The sequence below is a fragment of the Notolepis coatsorum genome, assembly GCF_963971535.1.
Source record: "Notolepis coatsorum genome assembly, chromosome: 3".
Classification (NCBI taxonomy): Eukaryota; Metazoa; Chordata; class Actinopteri; order Aulopiformes; family Paralepididae; genus Notolepis; species Notolepis coatsorum.
In genome coordinates this window covers 169,576,526-169,592,666 of record NC_140167.1, presented here as the reverse complement: position 1 = coordinate 169,592,666, position 16,141 = coordinate 169,576,526, and the positions used below count along the sequence as shown (strand labels likewise).

Sequence of the window (16,141 nt, the reverse complement as noted above, 5' to 3'; positions counted from 1 at the left end):
GAAGAAGCTTCTATCCCCAGGCCATCAGGCTGCTAAACGAACAATGAACACTACACAACAACAACCACCAAACGCACATAGCACACACATCCACACGCACACACTCACTTTAAACAAACACACTGTAGCACCCACTCCACACACTTTATAGCACACACCCACTTTAAACAAACACACTGTAGCACCCACTCCCCACACTTTATATTTATTGATGAAGGATTGCACTACAACTCGTACACCTTACTGTAAATTGTACCTAAATTGTACCTCATCCCATTTCTGCTTTGCACTATATAGTACTGTACATTAGTACACTGCATAGTATTGTATATTATATGGTAACTCAGAACATTGTACATATGTCTATACCGAACACTGTGACCTCATTTTCTTCTTTTTTCTTCTTCTAAATTACATGCTATACTATGTTATTTGATACTATCTTGTCTAGCACAGTCTCTGGAGCGTAACAGTAAGAAGCATTTTGTATGAAAGTATTCTGTACTTCTGTATGACAACTATTAAAGAAACTTGAAACTTGAACTACCTTTCTCCACTGGTTAAAAATGCCAGGAACTGAAATTGAAACTTGCTGTGCGCCGCGGTGATATGTGTTTATTATGAAATGACAATTGCGTGTTGACACGCCCACTGCGCGAAGCCTCCTAAATAACTTTTTCCAGTTTGCACATATCTATTATCTATGACTAATTCTATCTATTTTTAGGGGCAAATGCGATTGAAATAGTCGCGCTGTGGTTACATGACGTCATTGCTATTTTAGAGCTACTCTACCGGTTACACGGTATAGTCAAAATCCATACCGTAGAGCAAATTAATACAGTTTATACCGTATACCGTTTATACCGTCCACCCCTACCCTCCACACATGTTTTTAACACTGTTCAATAAACTGCTGAAAATGGCAGCAGCAGCCCTACACCTTTACCCTCATTGAGAATGCAAATGAAATGCAAGACTTTTTAATACCCTGCAGAATACCCTTTAATACCCTGAATAACCTTTTGAATTAGACTTTCATGGCTGTCCTGGCTGTCCTTGGGTCAATAAAAACTAATCATTCAATAAAAAAAGCTAATTAATTCAATTCAATAAAACTGATTTAGTTCAATAAAACTAATTAAATTCACTGATTAAAGAGAGAAGTGTCATAGGTGCCATAAAGTGCTACAGTGCAGTGTGCAGAGGCATGGCAGTGATGAGCTGCGATGAACAGTTCAGTAGTCTCACAGCATCTGGGAAGAAGCTATTCTTCATCCTGCCTGAAGGGGGGGGGGGGGGGGGGGGGGGGGGGAGAAGAGTGGGGCTCAGGTTCCTTCAGGCCAGGGCCGTAACAACACTCACCCCAATGTAATATGGAGGCATGGCCTTCAGGTAGGTCTCGAAGGACTGGCGCCATTTGATGGTAGGCTTGAACTTGTGCACTTTGATCAAGTCATCTGCAATGAGAGAAGAACAAGAGATTTCTGTTGGACACCACGGACCCACTTTGGCAATTTAAATAAATATCAGGGAAACTATAAAAGAAGAAAGGGTTGAACGCACGTTGGTGCCAAGTGTGGAAATGTTCAGTTCGGGCGATATTGAGTTGAAGCCATCTCCTTGTTTATGACCATGTCATTTAAACAGGTTATTACCTCGAATGTCAGAATCATCTGCAATTTGTTGCATTGTTAACTAGCTAACGTTTGGTATATTGGTTCATGTATATTAGGTTGTATATTTAGAATTTTAATACAGGATTCAATAGAACTGACACCAAAGTCTGGCACCAAGCAGAGCATAGAAAGCTGGTATTCTGATGTGACGACCACATGACGTCAATTCACACGTATACCTGGACAGAAATCTTGCCCACTCCCCTAAATGGCATTTGAAAGCACAAGATTGGTCTAAGATCCACTCAGTGTTACGTTTGGCAGCTGATTTTCATTTAGTCTTAATACAAAATAGTCAATGAGATCTATAGATGATTTTTAGGAGATGATTTGGAAGAACTTCGAACTAAATCCTAAACGTAATGCCTTTAAAATGCAGGCAGAGTAACATCTGGAGAGGTTGAATCGAGTGCACTAGGTTAGAGTAGTGCATTGCGCACAAGAAGCATCGTTCTCTCCACTCATGGCTGCTCTCTCCATCATGCTTCTGGTAAATGACTGTTGCCAGAATACATAATAGCAGGTAGCTACTGAATGAACTAAATGTACGCACTACCATGAGAAGACACTGCATCTCGATATGTGGAGTGAAACTGTGGAACAGTCTAAGGCCCCGTTTAGACGGAAACGCTAGCAGGTGAATATGTGCCTTTCGTTTATACGGAAACGGCGTTTTTACGGGGTGAAACCGCAAAAAAGTGAGACTACCTTCCAGGGTGGAATTCCTAGAAACGCAAAAGCTTTGCGCTCTCGTCTAAACTGTTAAACCGTATAAATCTGTTAAAACGATGACGAAAGGGTTGTCACGGCTCTGGTCGCGCGTACTGCTTACGTCACAGGTAGCAGGTATGCGCCAGTAGCCGAGACGTAAACAAAGCAAGTATGTCAACGGAGATCACCTGAAGGCTACATTGGCAGTACTTTTAACCCTTTCACTGCCACACGACAGAACAGGGTTCCCACGCTTGCCTTGACATTTTTTTCCATACTACCTCCTGATTTTCCAGGTACCATATTAAGTGATGATCTATAGGCCCCTGAAGTTTTCCGCCCCCATCCGCGCCCCCCTCCCCTCACACACACACACACAACCCCCTGGGAACATCTGAGCAAAAGTGTTTGAAATGTCAGAGTTGGAGTTGAATGAGAAGTGTGACCTGACCATCTTCATGACCCAGCGAATCTCTGCTTCAAATACAGCTTGGCTTGAGAGCCTTTGCTCTAGAGCCTTTTTCCGTAGGCTGTTCACTGCTGGTACTGGGCGCCTATTGCTTAATAACAGCGCAGCAGTGCTGCTTTTGCTTCCGCGTTTTCCCTGATTGGCTGCGCCATGCGAGCGGAGCGGCAGAGCTTGCGGAATTATCTAACCGCCCCAGTAACCCGCCATGATTTTCATTCGGCGCTTCAGCTCACCTGGCAGAGCAGCGGTCCTGCGGTCCGTTGTTGACGAGTTCGAATCCCATCACATTTTTTTTTTAACGTGATTTTTTTTTTAACATGTATTCTTTCGCCGGTTAAGGTTAGGCATGGTTAAGGTTAAGGTTAGGCATTGTTTCGGAGTTGGTTAAGGTTAGAACGGTTAAGTTTAGGCGCTGTTAAGGAGCTGGTTAAGGTTAGAGTTTGTCTTAGAGACAGCCTATTTCCGCACTGCCGCTCTCCCGCGTTGCCGCGGTCACATGGTCAAATTGTCACATTCTTGCACTGCTGCGCTGTTAAAAAGCAACACGCGTACTGGGCACCTGACTGTCACTTTTGATATCCTGGCTTGTTGGGCCGCTTCTCCCCTCTCCTGTTTTTGTAGCCAAGAAATCTGTCATTCTTCTTTCACTATTTAGCTGTCCAGCTAACTTGGTGTGGGTTTGTCCTTTTGAATGGCTCTTGAGGGAAGAGATCCCCATATTGCTGATGTCAAATGACTTGCGGCAAAACTTGCAATAAGCCTTGTGGACATCTCCTGGTACCTCTCTAATCCAGTCCTTGTATTGAGAGTCATATTTCCAATATGACTTGAAACTGCCGCGTGTCATTGTCACTCACTCCTGTAATGCATCACACATTTGAGATTATGAGTCTTATGTAGAAGGGGTAGTATGCCTACTCTTTAGGGGTGTAACGATGCATCGATTAATCAAAATGCATCGATTCTAATTGTGACAATTCAACAGGTGATAAACAGGTACTAAATACTACAATCAACAATATAGATTATACTCAATAGGCTAGATCAGGGGTGCCTAACCTTTTTTGAACCAAGATCTACTTTTTAATTTACCACTTAGCCGAGAGCTACCAGCCAAAATTGTATATTGTAAGCCGTCATTTGAGGCTTTATAAAAGCAGCATAATTAACACAAATCTGTCAGTGCAGAGTCCAACCTCATCTTAAATAACAAACAACATTGCTTGTTGTAGTTAACAAGGAGAGGCAAAGTTGATTTAGCAAAAAAAAAAATGTATAATCAAATTTTATTAATCAAGATCTACTTGAAATCAGCCCGCGATCGACTGGTTGGGCACCACTGGGCTAGATTATCACTATAAGCGTACTGGTAAATTGCTTCCTAAGCAGCTGGTAGAATTATGACCTTACTATAAGCCTTAACTATATAAATCTATATAGTATATAGATTAACTATATACATATATAACTAAGCGTCCTCATTATACACATATTTAACACTTACTTGTGATCAGGGACGCGCACACAGACTGAGGGGATCAACTAAGCCCTCTCTAATATATAAATGCTGACTATCAATCAACTGACATGTCTGGGCATGTCTGAGGGGCATCAAGCTGCAGAACAGCACCCCACTGTCTTAAGCATCCAGCTACAAAACAGGGGAGCATGTCTGCATCAAATTCCAACATCCAATATACAATATAGGATGCCAAGAGCATGCTCTACAACATGGGATCATCCATTTCTATCTACAGTAAAAGCTGTTCACATGTAAAGGGTTTTTATAAACTCATGTTAATTCTGTGCTCAAAATTTTATTACACATCATCCAATAAAATTTTCCAGGACAACTGTTTCTATTTCCATGTAATTGGTCACTTTTGCTCAGTTTCCATGCCTTTCCATACCTGGAAAATGAATCCCATGAATCCCATGTTTTCCATGTTTTCCAGGTCCGTGGGAACCCTGCAGAAGGTTAACCCTTTACTATCACACAACCGGCTGTCGTGTGGCAGTGAAAGGGTTAAATACACAAGAATCTGTCCCGCGGCGTGAGTGGACCCACTGTCTGTGAGTGACTCTGCTTTGACCCAATCACATTCCCCATCCACAGTCTGCGAATCAGAGGCAGAGTAGGGCGGGTCTTCACAGCACGTCATGTGACATATGCGCCAATCGTGTGACAGCGGGGCTCCGTCCTTACAGCGTCGTCTGCACGGAGAATTCCACCCCAAAACGCTCGTCTAAACGTAAAATTAAAAGTGAAACCGCAAGATGACTTTTGCGGTTTCTGTTCACAAAACGCTCGTCTAAACGGGGCCTAAATGTGGTGCTAAAGCAATGTCCAAACATGAGACAATTCAAACTGATGTATAAGGACATTTATGTTCACAAGGTACAGGGATGAGGAAGGGACTTGATACTCACGGGTGTTTACATTTTTATTTTATTTCTTTCATGTTTTACATGTATAGTTTTTGTTTTTTTGTTTTGCATATATATATATATATATATATATTTTTTTTTAATGTTTTAAAATAGTACACTCATTTGAGTAGTGGAAAAGGGGTAGGATTAAATAAGTGTATACTTCTTCCTACTCCTTTACGAACATGTAGATTGAGTTGTGTTTTGCTTTTGTTATTGTTTGTTTGTATTCATTGCATGTTCGAAATAAAGATTGCGATTCAAAAAATTCAATTCAATTCAAAATGAAAGCATCAGTTTTACTTGTGAAGTTCTTCTTAACTACAGTTACCACCAGGACATCTATAAAACAAACGCTCTATGCAACGAGTGGATTGTGTTAAAGTGGTATTTTCTTGTTAAGTAGCTCTACATTCCAACAGCCATCACTGATATAGAGCGTTTGGTCAGTAACATGGGTCTCAATCAGGAGAGAGAACCCTAGATATATTCTTTTTTATAAAAATGTTGTATTACTTATTTCAGTTAATCTTGCCAAGCCAAATTTGTTTACTGCACTGGCAGATTATTTTACTTGTTTCAAGCACATAATTGTTTCAAACTTTTTTCTCCAGACAATTTTTGCAATTTAATCTCCTGATTGAATAAAGTGGGAACTGGGTTCCAGAAAAGAAATGTTGTGTTTACTGCAGAGCAGGAGGGACTGGGAGACCCATGTTACTGAGCAGACACTCTTATATCAGTGATGTAGACCCACATTAACAAAAGAAATACCACGTACAGCATCAGTTACTGGATCTGAGCTTCATTAGAACCTAACCAGAAATTGAAAACACCTTTCTTCTCAGTTTTCCACGAGGCTCATGGCACTTCTTGCTTGTGTCTAGGCATGTCTCTGTGTGCAATACACAACCCCCCCCCCCACGCACGCAGATGGCTTGGATGACAGCTCCAATTTATGGCAATTAAAGCATGCAATTTACGGTTGTGCGGATTTTGCAGAGCGAGTGCATGCAGGTCATTGGTTTAAAGATATACATTAGTCAAATCAATTTGTCTATTTGTTAATAATTTACTTTACAGTTTTTATTTTTATTTTTATATCTCTTTCTCCAATTTTCTGTCTTCTCCCCGTCCAATTTTAGTCGTTGTGCCAATTCCCCCCCTCCCCTACCCGTTTTGTTGCGCGCATGTTCTCCAACTGGTCGGTACAAGGGAAACCTGAAGTCATCCGCACGCTTCCTCCGACACGTGTGGCGACAGCCAGTGCCTCTTTTTTCACATGGCAGCGAGGACTCTCATTGGTGAAGTGTAACGTGTGGGAGGTCACGCTGCCTTCATCAAGTCCTGCCTCCGCTGAGCAAGCGCCCAGACCTGACCTGTAGGCGTCGCTGTCCCCTTAACCCAGTCAAACGGGTTAGTATAGCGATCAGCCCAAGCCAAAGGCAATGCTGACTCCGGGAGTCGAGACCGCAGCCTCTTGCATTGGTGACGAGCGCAATCTCTGCTACGCCACCTGACCGCTTAATTGACTTTACAGTTTGATTTGTATTCGTATTATTAATGAAAATGTTAATACACTTCATATTTTTTGTTGTTGCTTACAAAGGGTCATTTTTAGTTACTCATTATCTCGTTGTGGAAAAAAGTTGTTGACATCTTTCGTCATAGTTTTCGTTGACAAAATTAACACTGGCTCCAGTCATTATCAATCCTACGCTCTATTCAATTAAATGGCATTTAGGTCGGTGCAAATCTTACCTAGCAGTGGCAGTAACACAGGGTAGTTATAGGGCATGACAAACAGGTTGACACAGTTGAGGGCTGTACTGGCCTTCAGGTAACCAAAGGGCTGGCCCAGGTCACTGTACTTGGCACTGCTACACACAAACACCTACAGGGGGAGGGAGAGAGAGAAAGAGAGAGAGAGAGAGAAAATTAAGATGACCATACAATTCATGTGCAGTGAAGGTGTTTGAAAGTGTATGTTTTTGCTTTTGTCCGAGTATTTTGTCTGTGTTGTGTATATTTTGTCTATGAGTTGTGTATAGTGTATATTTTCTCTGTGTATGTGTTGTGTATACTGTATATTTTGTCTTTGTACGTGTTGTGTATAGTGTATATTTTGTCTTTGTACGTGTTGTGTATAGTGTATATTTTGTCTTTGTACGTGTTGCGTATGGTGTATAGCTTTGTCTATATACCGGTATGTGGTGTATAATGTATATTTTGACTGTATGTGTTGAGTATATGTTGTCCATGTGCGTTGTGTATAAGGCTGAGCCCGAACGTTCGAACGTTCGTTCGTTACGCTGACATTCGGACTTTAATTAATAGGTTCGAACGTTCGGTGAAAAAAAAATAAAGGATGCGCACGGGGTTGAGGTGATGTGAATGCGAGGCGCTCGGCTCAACCAGTATGGTCTGCCGGGCTGCAGCGGGACACTATTTCTCAACCAGAGCTCTATTTTGATTGACAGGCGATTCTGCCAATTACGTCACACCGCTTGCACCCGCCTCTGCTGTTACCACCAATCGGCAAGCCTCAACAGACTTACCGTAGCTACCGGGGAGCCGTAGTTAGCTCCCCGCCGAGGAAGTAATCGGTAACAAGGTTTCCGTAGGTGAACCTGCAGAAGGATCATTAATGAATACCAGCCTTTTTCGGCCACGGAGCGCGAGCTTCATGGCGGGAGGTGGTTGCGTTGGAAACAACAGCAGGCGCACGGTGGACAGACCCGTCCACCGTCTACCTCGGAACGGTGGTAGGGCGGACGGGCGGCAGGCGTGTTGGGAGCCCGGCCGTTCCGAGGTAGACGGTGGACGGGTCTGTTGAGCCGAGGCGTGCGCCTCTCCTCCCGGCTCCCCTCCCCGTCGTCCAAGAGTGAATACCTGTTATTGAACGTGTAACACTAACTATATAACGTTAATGCCACAAAACGAATGCATTTGTTTATCTAGCCCCTTACGTGACTGCAAGGGCTATTGTTTATCATACTTTGATTCAGTAGCTTGTTTATTTTCTTCTGAGTGCTTTGTTTAATTACATGTTTACATGAACAGCCACCACTGTAAACAACATGTTTTTCACCAATAGACTATGCAATGCCGCCCTCCGTAGGATCTATAATAATACAATTAAAAAAAAAATTATTATTAAAAATGAAAAAAAATTATTTTATTAAAAAAAAAAATTTAAAATTTAAAAAAACGAACGTTCGAACGTTCGTTCGATAAACCCTGGCGAACGTTCGAACCCTAAAAACAGGGTTCGGGCTCAGCCTTAGTTGTGTATAGTGTATATTTTGTCTTGTGTAGTGTATTTTGTCTGTGTTGTGTATAGTATTATATTTGGGTATATATTTTGTCTGTGTTGTGTATAGTGTATATGTTGTCTGTGTATGTATTGTGTATAGTGTATATTTTGTCTGTGTTGCATATAGTGTATATTTTGTCTGTGTATGTGTTGTGTATAATCTATATTTTGTCTGTATATGTTTTTTTTTTTTTATTATTATCTTTTTTCCCCCTCCTTCTTTTTTCCGATTTTTCTCCCATCCCACTGTTAGTCGTTATGCCAATTCCCAACCCCCTTCCTGGTTGTTGTGCACTTTCCCCTACTGTTAGTCCGAGAGGCCGGAGACTGTCACATGCTTTCCTCCGACGCATGTGCAGCCAGCCGGCAGCCAGCCTGGCCGCGCAGATTCTCACTGGGAGAGTATAACGTGTGGAAGGCCGCACTACCTCTCACCAGATCCTACCTTCGCTGAGCAGGTGCCCCGACCGAACTGTAGGGGTCGCTGTCCACAACGCCCAGGACCCACCCACGGCTCCCCTCCCCCTAACTCAGCCAAACGAGTTAGTATAGCGATCAGCCCGAGCCAAGGCTATGCTGACTCTCCGGGAGTCGAGACCGCAGCCTCTTGCATTGGTGACGAGCACAATCTCCGCTACGCCACCTGACCGCTTGTTTGTATATGTTGTGTATAGTGTATATTTTGTCTGTGTATGTGTTGTGTATAGTGTATATGTTGTCATGTATATGTTGTGTATAGTCTATATTTTGTTTTGTGTAAGTGTAGTGTATAATCTATATTTTGTTTTGTGTATATGTTGTGTATAGTGTATATTTTGTCTGTATGTGTTGTGTATAGTGTATATGTTGTCGTGTATAGTCTATATTTTGTTTTGTGTAAGTGTATAATCTATATTTTGTTTTGTGTATGTGTTGTGTATAGTTTATATTTTGTCTTGTGTAAGTGTTGTGTATAGTTTATATTTTGTCTTGTGTATGCGTTATACACAGTGTGAATTTTGTCTGTGTATATGGTGTGTATAGTATCACTGCTCTGATAAGAAATTATGAAAATAAACTCTATTGAATATCTAGTGCTTCTAGATGAAAACCAATGGTGTATAGATATTCTTCAATAGAGGCCTAGCATGGAATCAGTGTTCATTTTGGCAGCCAATTTTGATTTAGTTTGTCACATTTTATTGTTAATTTTAGTCAACAAAATCTATAGAAGTTTTAGTCTCATTTTAGTCATCTTCAATGTGTTCTATATAGACTAAATACATACCGGTAGTTTATAGCACTTAGCCCATGTTTGTGTTTAGGCAGGGCTGTGTGCTGCTCTCCTCATGTGCACAGTTTGGATGACAGCTCATTAGATCAACCTGGTTCACCCAATCATAAGCATGCATGCATGAAGATTGCTAAGTGAGTGCATGCAGATCATTGGATAAAATGTATGTCAGCCAAATAATTTGTCCTTTCGTTTAGTCTTTGACATTATAGTTTAGTTTGTATTAGTTAACGAAAATACGACTGCTTATTGTTAACGATACTACTGCCTTGGTGATGTCTGTACTACAGAGCATGTAGAGACCAGCTGAGTGCCTTGGTGATGTCTGTACTACAGAGCATGTAGAGACCAGCTGAGTGCCTTGGTGATGTCTGTACTACAGCCTTGGTGATGTCTGTACTACAGCCTTGGTGATGTCTGTACTACAGCCTTGGTGATGTCTGTACTACAGCATTGTTGATGTCTGTACTACAGAGCATGTAGAGACCAGCTGAGTGCCTTGGTGATGTCTGTACTACAGCCTTGGTGATGTCTGTACTACAGAGCATGTAGAAACCAGCTGAGTGCCTTGGTGATGTCTGTACTACAGCCTTGGTGATGTTTGTACTACAGCCTTGGTGATGTCTGTACTACAGCCTTGGTGATGTCTGTACTACAGCCAGTGATGTACCTGAACGCGTTCAACGCGATCTGGCAACGCGCCTGTCACCCCCTGGCTACGTCATCACACTCCTCACAACAAACAGTGGAACCGCGGAATCGGCGAGCAGTAGTGATGCACCGATGTGAAAATTGTGGCCGATACCGATAACCAATATTAATATTGCTGTTCTGGCCAATACCGATATTTACAGATGTCGATATCTCTGTATAGAAATTTTCTTTTACTTTTGTAACTTATTTTCAGAAATGACTGATATTTTGAAACTATTTAAGGCCAAAACATGTAAAAAAAGAAAAAAGATAATTTAATATCGGCCCATATCGGCCCGATACCGATGTGTAAAAAAACGGCCATATCGGCTGATATTATATCGGCGGCCGATATATCGTGCATCACTAGCGAGCAGTATCATGGACGAAGCCGAGAGCTGCAGCAGCACTCGCTCAGAGTCAGACTCTACGACGTCGGCGTGTGAGCATTTAAAAGAGTTTAGCGTTAAAGTCAGTACTGACTCAGACGGAAAAAATCTAACATTTGTCAGTAAACTTTGTCCACCCGGTTTGAAGAAGCAAGTCCGTACATCGACGACGTCGACAGCAAACCTTAAACGGCACATTGAGAATAAGCAAAAGTCCTGTTTTTGTTTTCATAATAAAAGACAATTCAAGCAAAGTTTTTCCCTCATGTTTTTGAAAATATACTGTAGAGATGAAAGCTGCAGCTGCTACTAGTGTGGACTGAATGGTCGGCAGCAAAGCGTTATGGAAATGCCAGTATTCCGATTGCTGTCTGTGGTTCAATAATTTTTACAAATAATAGCTCGCATCAACGTATTGAAAAAAGAACTATAAACTATAAATTAGTTCATTTTTGAAACCATGAACTTTAGTTCAAAACTTTGAATTGTGAACTGTGAACTGAACTAGTTCATGTAGAAAGTGAACTTTCCCAACACTGACTACAGCCTTGGTGATGTCTGTACTACAGCCTTGGTGATGTCTGTACAAAGCATGAGCCCAGCTGATGTTGCATCCATGAAACATAGCATTGTGCATAAGACCGGAGCACTAGGTAGGAGGGGGGGTATTTGGCACCCTGGTAGCCACGCATGTCGCTGGCATGTCTCTTAATATGTGACGTGCTGCGTGTGCAACGTGCGTGTGCCTGGGGCGACATCGGCTCAGTGGGCATAGCGGTCGCCTGGCAATCCCAAGGTTCCCGGTTCAATTCCAGCTCCTCCTGGTAGCGCGTCGAAGCGTCCTTGAGCAAGGCACTTAACCCCCTAACTGCTCCTGACGAGCAGGTTGGCACCTTGCGTGGTTGCTTCCGCTGTCGGTGAGTGAATGGGTGAACGTGAGGCAAAAAAGTTGCTTTGGATAAAAGCGCTACACGAATGCGGTCCCTTTTATATAAATGCCTATATGGAAATATATGATATAAAGATATGAGTGAGATGAGTGTGGTGGCGGCCTACCTGCCAGCAGGAGTGTGGGGACTTCCTCTCCAGGATGTACTGGGTGAGGGGCGAGGGCTCCAGCTCATATTTATCAAAGGGCACCTTGTCGATCACCATGGGCTCAGAGTCCGAGCAGGAGAAGCGCACGTGGGGGTGGGCCGAGCGGGGCGGCTGGGGAGAGAAGGAGCGAGGGGGGTGGATGCTGTATAGTGAGTCATTAACAGTCATTGATATCAATAGAAATACCATGACCTTAAATAAAGTAACATAGTCAGTCATGTGTTTTTGAGAGATTCTGCCTTTTATTGGATAGTATTCAGTGAAGAGTGACAGTAAAGTGTGTGGGGGGGGGGGGGGGGGAGAGAGTGAGAGATATATGTGTGTGTGTGTGTATACAGGTAATGTGACAACTGTGTGTGTGTGTGTGTGTGTGTGTGTGTGTGTGTGTGTGTGTGTGTACAGGTAATGTCACAGCTCTGTGTGTGTATGTAATGTATACAGGTAATGCGACAACTCTGTGTGTGTGTGTGTGTTTGTGTGTGTGTGTGTGTGTGTGTGTGTGTGTGTGTGTGTGTGTGTGTGTGTGTGTACACTACAGGTAATGTCAAAGCTCTCTCTGTGTGTGTGTGTGTGTGTGCAGGTAATGTCACAGTTCTGTGTGTATTTGGTGTGTGTGTGTGTGTGTGTGTGTGTGTGTGTGTGTGTGTGTGTGTGTGTGTGTGTGTGTGTGTGTGTGTGTGCAGGGCTGTACGCTAAGCTTTTTCACTAGGGGCACACTTGCCCCTAAATGAGAAATTTAGGGGCAAAGAATATTTTTTAGGGGCACATTTTTAAATAACTATTTTACTATTATAGTAGGGCTGGGCGATATGGCCTCTAAATGATATCGCGATATTTTTTGGCCATATCACGATACACGATATATATCGCAATATTTTGACATTTCCTCTAAAGCACTTAAAAATGCTTGATTTAACCCTTTGATGCATACAGTGACGCCAATATGATGATTATAATAAGTCCCTGCAACATATGTTTGCATTATTAAACCATGAAGATGCTTTAAAAAATAATTTAATGAATGTACTAAGAGTAGTCTACTGACACACTAATAAAAAATTTATTTACATCTAAGACCATTTATATAAAAACTTTTGGGTGCCTTTTTTTTGCACAGTACTGTGTTTTCTATCCACTTTAGCCAAACACACACACACACACACACACACATATATATATATATATATATATATATATATATATACACACACACACTACTGTGAGAAAATAATAATCACACACACAAAGGGATAATGGCTTATAGCAGACTTAATGATTTTAGAATATTTCAGATAATGAAATTAAATGTTTATATCATCAACTATCCAGTTAGTATTTATACTGTCTGTAACGTTTGGCTACTTTAAATAATTGAATGTAGAGAGAGCTGTACTGTATTGTACCCATTCTGCAATCTGTTAATAAAGTTTTCAATCAATCAGAGCGAGAGAGAGAGAGAGAGAGGGGGCGAGAACGAATGAGAGAGCCAGCCCCCCCCCCCCCCCCGGGTTTTGTTCTAGTTTCGCGTTTTGATCGTCTAAGCTGCCGTAGGTGATGACGTCACACTCGAATGTAAACAGGAAGCGTTTAACAGACGGAGATGGAAAGTGGATGATATACAGTAACAGAAACGAATAACCAATAAATATGAAGTTATGTTTAAACTTCTGTTGTCAAGCGTTGTCAATATAACTCACCCCCTTTCCTCCCGAATGGAACTAGTGTTGTGGAGTCCGCTTTGACTGGTGTCCAGGGTTAGCAGCAGCTAACGCTAGTTAGCTTAGCATAATCCTAATAGATACCGTGGATAGGTCCGCGCTGGTCTGTCTAATGCAATTACAACCGCAACATTATGCCCTGGTTGTAGGCTAATGTTTTATCCAATTTGTATGGATTAATTTAGGAGTGAAATGCGAATGAAGGGTTGCAATCACTACTCGCAAGCTTGCCCCCAGATGATATTTTCCACTCGCACCGGCCAGATTAGGGGGCAATTTGCGACGAGATGCTCGCAGTGTACAGCCCTGGTGTGTGTGTGTGTGTGTGTGTACAGGTAATGTCACAGCTCTGTGTGTGTGTGTGTGTGTGTGCGTCCGTGTGTGTGTGAGTGTGTACAGGTAATGTCACAGCTCTGTGTGTGTGTGTACAGGTAATGTCACAGCTCTGTGTGTGTGTGTGTGTGTGTGTGTGTGTGTGTGTGTGTGTGTGTGTACAGGTAATGTCACAGCTCTGTGATAATGCCAATGCGACAAAGGTCAAGAGCCAGATTCAAACCAATTACATCACACTATCGTGTGGCAAGAGCCACTGCCCACTGAGGCGCTCCATAATCAAAAACTTTAAAAAGGCAGTAATGTGGTCATACTGTATGAAAAGGTCAACTGGCATCATCAGCGTAGCCCTGTCGGCAGTTCTGGTATCTGTGGGCGTCTCACCAGTGTGGGGGAGTTCTGGTCGGGCCAGAAGGCCTCAGGGATGGGCCAGTGTCCTATGGGCACACCAGTCTTTGGGTTGGGCCGTACGTAGATGAGCTTGTGACAGCAGTGCCAGGGCTGCAGGCCAGGCTTCACCGCCTCAGCATCTGGAGAGGAGGAGAGGGAGAGGGAGGAAGAGAGAGGGAGAGAGAGGGAGAGAGAGAGAGGGAGAGAGAGAGGGGGAGGGAGAGAGAGAGAGAGAGAGAGAGAGAGAGAGAGAGAGAGAGACAGGGGGAGAGCGAGAGAGAGACAGAGAGAGAGGGGTGAGGATGACTTGATAACAGCTTAAACAGCTGCAGAATGAATCAAACGGTCCAGACAGGCGACAAAGTCAAACCGCATACCGTTTCATGATAACTCTTTGATTTATTAGAAAGCTTTTCAGCAGAAACTCTGTTAACGCTTTTTTGACAGGGGAGTTTGACCACCTCCATTTTCTCTGGAGAAAATCAACAGTGTTGGTGGTCTGTGTTCAGGATGACAGGGTATCTGCAGGTTTCAACAAGGTTGAAGGTTTTTAAGACCTTTTTTAACCTGTTCCACCCGTGGAATCTTTTCTGAAAATCCACTAATCCAATAATCTGTCGATTATTTTTTCGATTAGTCGACTAATCGAAAAAAAAAGTATATTAACACTTTGACTGCCGGGACACGTCTTTAGACGTCTTTGCTGGCCATGCTAAAGTTGCCGGGGGACGCTGTACGTCGTCCTTATATCAATATTTCAAAAATCTGCGATCGGATTCATATTCCCCCTCCGCTGGCCTGAGATCCACCAGCAGGACCCACTGAGCTCTCTGGCGGTTCAGGAGCGCCATCTGGTGGCCGATCGGCGCAACCGCTTAACAGGAAGCGCAGTAGAGGTTTTGCTGGTCGGCCATATTACTTCCGGGCACTCGGTATAGGTTCCGGCACTCTAGCTCGTCACACTACATAGCGATCGATTGCCAATAACTCGATAAACAACATGATTTGGACGTATATACCATTATACAAGCTGGAGATGGACCGGGTAATAATATATCCCATAATGATAAAATTTCTACTCGACGATGATCGCCCAACGGCGCGCGGAGACTGGGGTGAATTTCAGCGTGTAACGTTACCATCTTCGATACTAACTGCTTTTATCAACATTTGACCCACATTAGATGATTGGTATAACGCTGCCCACGGAATTATAAACGCCCCCTCGCCCATCCGGTCAACATCAGATGACGTGTAGTAACTTCTAGAAGTACGTCTAGTTGGAATTTTTTATATCGCGCTGATTGCCATCAAACTGTATTTCATCATCAATATAATGCATTTGGGGCTATATATCACGTTCTGGAGAAAGCTGCAGAAAGAGATGAAAACATACTTATACATTAGACCATACTTTACTATGAATATGTGAATGAAAAAGTTTAACGTTGCTACACAATGAACAATACATATAGGACTTTGAATGGGCCCTAATAATGGCAATGTAGCAATAGAATTTAAAAAGTTATAGCCCTGCAAAGAAGGGGACTTTCTCCATAGACAAATAGCGCTGGCAATCTATGGTATATCATTAATTTAACCCAAGGGAACCAAAGTGTTAACACTTTGATCGCCATGGTTA

The 16,141-nt window shown here is 42.7% G+C and overlaps 1 protein-coding gene across 1 annotated transcript in view; it reads right to left on the bottom strand.

Moving 5' to 3' along the window:
* ints6 (integrator complex subunit 6) overlaps positions 1–16,141 on the bottom strand; it is a 74,115-nt gene that overhangs the window by 20,168 nt on the left and 37,806 nt on the right. The window contains exons 7-10 of the mRNA XM_084310220.1: positions 14,494–14,639; positions 12,017–12,169; positions 7,051–7,183; positions 1,366–1,460 (exon numbers count right to left, since the gene is read on the bottom strand). Coding sequence (XP_084166346.1) covers positions 1,366–1,460; positions 7,051–7,183; positions 12,017–12,169; positions 14,494–14,639 — 527 coding nt within the window. The remainder of the gene's footprint in view (positions 1–1,365; positions 1,461–7,050; positions 7,184–12,016; positions 12,170–14,493; positions 14,640–16,141) is intronic.